The 9,679-nt window shown below is 33.2% G+C and overlaps 1 protein-coding gene across 1 annotated transcript; it reads left to right on the top strand.

The window, feature by feature from the left end:
* The first annotated feature begins 4,685 nt into the window (after window positions 1-4,685).
* LOC123782710 (olfactory receptor 52N4-like) lies at window positions 4,686-5,651 on the top strand. The gene has a single exon (XM_045782983.2). The coding sequence runs from the start codon at window positions 4,686-4,688 to the stop codon at window positions 5,649-5,651; it is 966 nt and encodes a 321-aa protein (XP_045638939.1).
* Window positions 5,652-9,679: the final 4,028 nt, after the last annotated feature.

Below are 9,679 nucleotides of genomic sequence, written 5' to 3'. Positions count from 1 at the left end.
TTTCCCTAATTTCTCTACTTGCTTCTACTGCATGGATACATAAAATTAAGAGTTAACTCTTCAAATGTATTGAGGTGAATAAGTAAGTAGTGATACTATTTTTCAAGAACTTGTGTGAGAATTTGGCATATACTGGTCAAATAAGTGAAATAAGTTAGTCAGGGAAAGACAAATACCATATGGTTTCATTCATATGTAGAATTGAAGAAACAAAACTGATGAACACGGGGAAACAACAGAGAGAGAGGCAAACCATAAAACAGACTAAACTGTAGAGAACAAACTGAGAGTTGTTGGAGGGGACGTGGGCAGTGGATGGGCTGGATGGGTGATGGGTTTTAAGGAGGATACTTGTGATGAGCACTGGGTGTTATATGTAAATAAAGAATCACTAAATTGTACTCCTGAAACTAATATTATTCTTTATGTTAACTAATGGGATTTTAAAAACCTTGAAACTTGAAACTAATATATATATATATATATATATATATATATATATATATATATATATATATATATCTTTTTTTTCCAAGGTTATCTTATTTCTACAATAATCGAGGTAAAACATATATATACATTTTATATATATTATTTGTTTATGTTTTAAACATAAAAACATGTTTATATATTTTATATATATAGTGTGTGTATACATGTTTATATATACATATATGTAAATGTACATATATAAAAATCGGTACAGCTTTTGTTACTTTTAATAATACCTGTAAAAGTAATCTGAAAAACATAATGCTGTACAAAAAGTAGAATTTATACACCTGTTAGATAAAAACTTGATGGCAGTTTTGATAATCAAGGAAATGCATTCTTATATTATAAAAACATATTTTTTCTTTCATCCGTAATGCAAATTACAGGGCTTCTGTTAGCCTAGCAAATATTAGCTTAAGTTCACATCAATGATAGAAACTAGGAAATCAAGGATTAGCTAATAAGCTGATACATGATTTAAGTGAATTCCCAAATTTTAAACCTTCAGCTGTGTAACAAATGGAGGAAAATAATTTCAGAGTTTTCTGTTATTTTGGTTGTGAAGCATTCTTGTCAAGCCTAGAGTTGCCATAATTTGGTATAAATTGGTTCAAATTAAATAGTTCTACTTCATATTTTTTAATCTAATGTTTCTTGAAAAGTCTCTTTGACTCAAGATGCAATAAAAATATATGTAAATATATATTACACAATAAAATATATATATTCTTTATTTTTTGATCGAGAATTTTATTTTTTAATTTTTTAAAAGATTTGTTTATTTGAGAGACTGAGAGAGCATAGAGTGTTGGGGGGGTAGAGAGAGAGGAAGAAAGAATCTCAAGCAGACACCCCACTGAGCATGGAGCTGGACACTGGGCTCGATCTCATGACTCTGAGATCATTACCTGAGCCAAAACCAAAAGCCAGATGCCTAACCAACTGAATCACCCAGGTGCCCCAATGGAGAATTTTAGAAATTTATATTTTTTGGTGACTGATAAAGCAGGCATCATAGTTTTGTTTCGTCTTGTGTTTCCTCTTATGCTTTCCAAGAAATAATATTTAGAGTACAGAGAAATAACTCTTAAAGTATGAATTTGATTCATTCACTCATTTCTCTCTTGCTTCATTCAAAAACATTTATTAACATTTAAAATGTTCCTGGTGTCTTGATAGACATTTCAGATATGAAAATAAATACAGTCTGAACAAATAATAAGAGTGTTATTACATTGAAGATAATTCAAGTATATAAATAAATTTTCAGAATACATGCTATTAAAACAGCACAAGAAATTGATTCCATCAATAGTTCTATTCCTTACCTGTAAGCCTGCCACCTCTCTAATTACATCATATTAAGAGGATTTAGAGGATGGCACTCTATCCTCTCCAAAAGAGAGTTGAATCAACCTAAAGAAATTGATGATTGAAGCTAGATTTGGTGGGACAAGGGGGACAGAAATAGGATAAAGAAATAGAAAATCACAAAGCTAAAAATACGAGTGTAATGGCAATAAACAGCAACAGAATGGATCATGCTTCTGGTCTTAGACAATTTGCCTTTTCCTCTTTGAAAATTTTCCTGATCTCCAAAATTTTGTTAAATTGTGGTTTCTATCTACGCTTATGTGACACCAAGATTTCATAATTATGTGAAAACAGGTCTTTGAAGAGCACTCTTAATAACATACTCATCCAAGGTTGTTTTGCTATTTCTAAAAGAAGTTGCTTTTTGTAGTATCTAATATCTCATCCTTCAGTGTGAATACATAAAGATAAACAGGGATGCAGGTAGAAGAAAAATGGAATAAGAAGAAAAATGGAATAAGGAACAACTCGATATCTCTGATTCATCCACTTTCCTAAACAATGTTAACTATCTTCTTATGATGACTGGAAGTTTATTCTCAGAAGAAACTAACAAGTCCTATGAAAGCTTATATGTCAAGTGTGACAAAGGCCAAGGATGAGGTATCATAAAATATGTGAAGGTTTAATCCAATATTCATATTTAAGTGTGAGACCTGCAGTGTCCTTCTACTCAACTCCAAGAACCCTGGCAGCCAAGTAAATTTTCACTCCCGGAAGTAGATTGGTGGATTCTTTTGGAAAAATTGCAAGTCCCTGAGAAAAGACCTATAAACAATGACAACTAAGGATGTCAACAGTGAAGCAAAGAGGTCCTACAGAGGATTCAAAGTAAATATTATCCATTGCTGAGACTCAATCATCACTTGGAGTTTCAAATCAGCTTTCTAAAGACTATTAAGTATAAATTAAGTCAAAGATTATCAGACAGTTGAGATACACTTCCAAAATTAATGATAAAAATAAACTATAAAAATAAATTATTAAAATTTCAAAGTTATAGAAATAATATACAAAAAGTAGAATAAATATCTGTATATATAATTTTCATACATTCATACTATTCAGAGAAAAATAAGATGCTGGAAATTTGTAATATTACACAACAACAACAACAAAATGCCAAGATATTTGGGATATATAACACTTTCAGAACACTTTCAGAAAGTGGATTAAATAGATTTAGCCTAAAAAAACTTCAATTGCAAAAAAAAAGAGTAATTTCAGAAGAACCAATATCTGACTAAAAAAATATGTAGAAAAATAACAAGAAAAATGTTGGGAATAAATAATTAGAAGTTAAGTAATTTTCAAAGTCAAAGGTGTTAGATTTCCAGTGTCAGAAATCCCATAAATGCCTTTACAATTATACATGCACAAGCACACATACCCTTCTATCATTGCCATTAAATTTCAAAACACAAAAATTTTAAATGTTCTTAAATAGTTCAGGGTCAAAAACAACACAAATGAAAAAATGCCAGTGCTAAATAATTCATGTACAAAGGATCAGAAACTGGAATGGAATGGTCCTCTTAATATCTCACTAGAAGCTAGGAGATCAATACAAAAACGCTTTTGGTAATCTAGAATTTTAAATCCAGCCAAATGATTAATAGACTAAACCATATTCAGACACTGCTATTCTCAAAAAAGTGTTTTCCATGCTGTCCTGGAAACACAGAATGAAAAAAATCAGATCTGCAAATAGATATACAAAGAGTAGGTGAATAGAAAAGAAAATAATAGTCATCAGATCATGTGACTTAGCAAGAGATAACACCTATATTATAATATAAATTAAACATGAAATAATAATTTTAACAAAAACAATTTCAAGGGAAATAGGAAGAAAAAGCAGGCTAGACAAATTATTTAGAAATACAAAGGTCAACGCTAGTAGAGACCTAATAAGTAATTGTGACCAACTCTGGGAAGGTGGACTTCAACAGTTGGAAAGATGGAGCTGGATATTTTTTATTTTCATTATTATCCTATAGTACTATTTCTAACACACATTTTTATGTCAAAATTTAGAAGAAATAGTTTTTTAAAAAATGGTCAGAGAAAGGCTCAGTTTTGGTATTATATGCCAGCAACCAGATATGAAGAAGCCTCATCTAAATAGTGCCTCAATTTACTCAGTTAGAAAGGTGCCGATTAATACTTCCTGGGCTTGTAGTGAGGGTTAAATAAGTCAATATTTGTAAGGTTCTTAAAACAGTATTTAGTATAGGATAAGTATGACCCAATAAGGGTAATAGCAACAATGAAAACTTTCTCACCTTATCTGTTATTTCATTGGAGAAGTGATCAGTGAAATTTTCCTTAAGAGAACATTTAAAGGGAGATGTACATAGTAATTAACATTTAAACACGATATTCTAACAAAAATATTATTAGAAATATCAAAAATGATTAGAAAAAAATAGCAGATATAATTATCCTTCATTATAAATTTAGGAGTAATTTAATCTATTTCTTTCTGTTTCTATAGTGTAGACACAATATGTCTTAGAACCCGGTAACTAGTGAGTGCTAAATATGCATTGTTGAATGAATCAATAAATTAATGAATTAACAAACAACACATATTGGGTTTGGACTGTTTAAAGATTTTCTCATGTTTGAAATACTTGTTGTTTGATATTAAAATGCATACTTGACAGAGAAAAAGGGAGAATGGGAGAGAAAATATGGCTAAAATTTCTCTTCTTTTTTCAAAGATTTTTTCCCTAATACTGGAGGATCAGAAAACAAAAAACGAGAAACACACAAATATCTATAAGCTGTTTAATGATTATAATAACCTGATCATGCTAATGCTGAACCAAACAGACCTGACCCCAGTCTCATTTATCCTTAATGGGATCCCAGGACTGGAGGACATGCACGTGTGGATTTCCTTCCCGTTCTGCTCCATGTATGCTGTGGCTGTGATAGGGAATTGTGGGCTCCTCTATCTCATCTATCGTGAAGACTCCTTGCACAGGTCCATGTACTACTTCTTGGCCATGCTTTCCCTAACTGACCTTGTCATGTGCACTACTACAATCCCTAAAGCTCTCTGCATCTTCTGGCTCCATCTTAAGGAAATTAGCTTTAATGAATGCCTGGTCCAGATGTTCTTCATCTATACCTCAACAGGGATGGAATCTGGGGTGCTCATGCTTATGGCCCTAGACCGCTATGTGGCCATTTGCTACCCGCTGCGCTACTCTACTATCCTCACCAATCCTGTCATTGCAAAGGTTGGGCTTGCTACTTTTCTGAGAGTGGTGTTGCTCGTCACTCCCTTGACTTTCATCATCAAGAGACTACCCTACTGTAGAGGGAATATACTATACCACACCTACTGTGACCACATGTCTGTAGCCAAGTTATCCTGCGGAAATATCAAGGTCAATGTTATCTACGGTCTGATGGTTGCCCTCCTGATTGGGGGCTTTGACATCCTGTGCATCACAATCTCCTACACCATGATCCTCCGGGCAGTGGTCAGCCTCTCTTCAGCAGATGCTCGACAGAAGGCCTTCAGCACCTGCACTGCCCACATCTGTGCCATTGTTTTCTCCTACAGTCCAGCCTTCTTCTGCTTCTTTTCCCACCGCTTTGGGGGTCACAATATCCCTCCATCTTGCCACATCATTGTGGCCAATATTTATCTGCTCTTGCCTCCCACTATGAACCCTATTGTCTATGGGGTGAAAACCAAGCAGATACGTGACTGTGTCATAAAGATCCTTTTGTGTTCTAAGGACCTCAAATCCCATAGCACATGAAAGGGATATTTGTAAGGGAAGAGAAGTGAAGGAGAAAAGAAGCAAAGGGGAAAAAAAGGGAAGGGAAGAGAAGGGACGAGAATCTACAGGAGGAAATAGAAGGAAAGAGGTACTTCTGTTGGCTGTTTAGTCAGAGTCTAATAGTGCCTTCCTGAGAGTACCCTTTGTCCAAAAAGGGAGGGTGTTGAGTGGTGCACTCTCGCTAAGTATCTTCAGAATCCCAGTATCACTGGCATCCCCACAACCTTTTCTGTGAGTATTTCATCTCCTCTCTGAAAGACTGGTCTCATCATTAACCAGGTTTTCACAAACAAAAGCATAATGGGACAATCAAGGGACGTGAAATCAGATTTGATGGATGCCTGATGGAAGGCAATCATCTACAACCAGATGTTGGTTTGTCTTATTTCCAAATAATGATTGGAATTTCCCGTTTGAACAATAATGTTACTTATATCTGTTATATTTTAAATTAATTGTTATATTTTTGTCATCATTACCAAAATTCCTCTACTTTCTCAGTGTTGTCTTCCTGATGGAGAAGCTATGAAATGTCCATGAGGTGATTGGCTTGATGAGGTTTTAGCCTCTAAATTTCTAATTTGGAAATAAGTCAGGCATCACACCACATCTCTCCTAGCTTGTCCCAAACAAAACTGCTTCCCTACAGACTGGTGGGATACGCAGTCCTTTTCAAGATGGACTTCAAAGCACATAGTCTGGAAAGGTAGAAAAGTCTGTTAACTAAATTAAGAAAGATAATAGTATGCATTATTTTATAAACACAGGAATAGGGAAGAATAAAAATTACTTATTTTGTCTTCTTTCTATTTGAGAATGAAATTCATGAAATAAAATCTACTTTGTTTTTAATTTTTGAGGCTCTGACAAATTAATCATTAGAAGATAGTCCAAAAAGTAGTAATTTTACATTAATTTCATGGAAATAATGCCAAATAAATATGGAGTAAAATCAATTATTTACTCTAATTCCTCCCTATCCAAATAACAGGAATACACATTTCTTTCCCTGATTCAATTTATGTGTACTCATTAACTTTTATGTCAAGTTTCCTCTACTGCTCCCATTACAAAATCCTGCAAAACATCCACCCCAGCCCTTAAAATATAATTACTCTCCATGCATCATCTTTTCACTTCTCATAGCAAGACTTCTATAAAAAAATTGTCAACATTCACTTTCTCTTCTCCAGACAAAACCACTCCCCCTGTAGTTTGTCTTTCCCATGCATCACCTGAAATTAGTTTTGGTAATTCCACCATTGCCTTCCAGGTTAAATTGGATAGATCGTTCTCCAATCTCATCTAACTTTACCTCTCAGAAGTATTGTACCTGTATAAACGAGAATAGCTTAATTTGTTCACATCCATGGGAAAACTTTTTGTTTCTGTTCTTCAATTCATGCAATTGTCCCTCTCTTTTTCCCCATATAAAAGACCCTTGCCTTCACTCTATAAGCAGGGACACTGTTTGAGTTTCTACCTGAATCTGTGCTCCATGAATTGCAATTCTTTGATCCCAAATAAATATTAGTTTGCCTCTCAAAAATACATATATATTGAATTTAATTAATTTATTCCTGCTATCTTGAAATATATATATATATTTTTTATTCCAGAAGCACAAAAAATTTCATGTTTTTCTCCACTTTTGCTGAACACTCTTTACAACCGCTAGTATTATGGGGTGACATTGGATATCTTTCTTGCTCCTTTTTTTTTTTCATATGAAGAGAGTTTTTATTTTATTACCACAGGGAACAAATGAAATGTTCCACTACAAGAAATGTCTTCCAGATGACTGAGTTAACTGAATTTGATAAATACCCTATTCTTATTTGCCAATATGAAAATGACTCATCAGTAGCACTTGATGTTAGTAGGATGGAGGCTCTGTTGAGTATGATACAAGCTAGGGTATTTGTATGTACCTTTTATTAAGCCAGAAAGTTTTCTTTTTTACTGTTTTTATTATAAATTCATATAGGACCATATAAAATCATTTTCTATAATTTCTACAAATATTAATGTAATAATATGATCTTTGTTTCTTTTTTCTTATGTATCACTGAGCTAAACAGTTCTTGTTTATTATTTAGTTTTAATACACTGCTATTGGTTAACTAATCTCTTATTTACAATTTTTGTAAATAAATTCATGAAGAAACTACGTCTATAATTTTGTTTCTTTAAATTACCTCTATACCACATGCTCTTGAAATTAACATTATAAGTGCTTTGTAAAATGAGTTGTGTAACTTCACCTATTTTACCATTTTATGGTATACTTTGCATAATTAAAAACTAATCTGGGGCATTTGGGTGGCTCAGTCTGTTAAAGTGTCCAACTCTTGATTTAAGACCAGGACATGATCCCTGATCTCAGGGTCATGAGAGGTCATGAGATCAAGCCCCTCACGATTCTCTCTTAAAAAAAAAAAAAATCTGTCACTAGAAATTTGCTCTTCTGCTATAAACAGAAACAATATGGGCCTGTTGTTTTTGACAGCATATTTGCTTGTTTGGGGGAATGTAGTGGATTGGAGGGGTTTGAATATGATATTAATTTCTTTAAATTTGCCCTGTTTAATTTTTTAGTTCTCTTTGTTTTCAAATATGTTAGCACATGCTTAAAATGTAAAAAGTATTTGAAATTGAGAGCATGCTACTTAGTTTTTGTGCTTTTAGGGGGTCCAAATTTGGTTTATTTGCATCTCATTTATAATTTACTTTCCCTTAATCAGATTTCTAAGAAATGTATCTATCTTAATACTATTTTTAGAGTCAGTTTTTTTCATTAATCTTTATTTTTCGTAGTTTTTTTCCTGTTCTGATTGCATTAATTTCTGTCCTTGTCCTAATTATTATTTTTTTTTTTTGTGGCTTAATTCACTTGCTCTTTCTCTGTACTTCTGTATCAAATGTCTACTTTGTTATTGTTAATATGTCCTTTACTTTTTGATAGAGGTTAGAAATCTAAAAAAGAAAACTTACTTGGTTATAGGTTTTCATATGTCATCCACATTTTATCATGAAGTTCTTTAAGTATAATTTGTTTTTATGAAATTTCCTTTTTTCCCTACCAGATATTCAGTAACATGTATTTTAGATTCTGGCCAAACTGCCTTCTTGTTGTTCAGTTCTAGTTTTCTTCTGTTGTAGTCAGATAACATATTTTATTGATGTAAATTTTGAGGGGATTGAGACATTTTTTTGGAACCCAATATAGATTTGTGTGCACACATCTTGTGGTCTCATTAATAGAAGTGTGTTTTTTCTTTGCTTGTTGTAGGGTTCTGTATCTCTTCTTTGTTCGTACTTGTTAATCACATTATTTATGGCTTTTTTATTCACGTGTGTCCGATTTAAGGTCCAGTGTCAGTAAAGGGGTTTCTCACGTTACTATATCATCAAGGTTAAAAAAATTCTTATTTATATGCTTCTTTATTGATTTTTCTCTCTACCCACAGTGTTCCTGAGAGCAAGAACATTGTTCTTCTTGCTCAGTGTAATAACTACAGGCATGGTTCACGTGCATGTGCATACACACACAACATTCAAAACATATTTGTTGAATGAATAAATAAATGCGTTGGTGAAATTATCAAAGGGACTTTAGGAAAAGGAGTTTCAGTGAAAATTTTGAAGAACAATAGTATTTAAAGAGTGGACATTAGAATAAAAGACCATCCAAGGTTCTTGAAAGGAATGAATAGAGATGTGAAAAGAATTATTGGTGTATAATGTCTCTGAATACAAAGGAAGTTAGTGTTTTCTGATGAAGGACTGAATCCGTTATAGTTTGCCACAGTAAAATTGTATAACAAGCAACCACAAAACTTCAGAGGCACACAATAAATAATTATTTTTGTTCATGGGCCTAGGAATCACCTGGAAGTTGTGTTAATTTAGGTCAGAATTGTCTTGCTGATCCTAGCTGGGCTTGTTCACGTATCCAGCAGTCAGCTGGCTGGTTGACTTGCGGCTGACTGGAGGACAGACTCATT

Source organism: Ursus americanus, chromosome 16 (assembly GCF_024610735.1).
Source record: "Ursus americanus isolate L20-20 chromosome 16, mUrsAme1.1.p, whole genome shotgun sequence".
Lineage (NCBI taxonomy): Eukaryota > Metazoa > Chordata > Mammalia > Carnivora > Ursidae > Ursus > Ursus americanus.
This window is presented reverse-complemented; position numbering and strand designations above follow the sequence as displayed.

Bases quoted from the DNA above. Each gene is read 5' to 3' on its own strand.
- LOC123782710 (XM_045782983.2), top strand. From the start codon at position 4,686: ATGCTAATGCTGAACCAAACAGACCTGACCCCAGTCTCATTTATCCTT.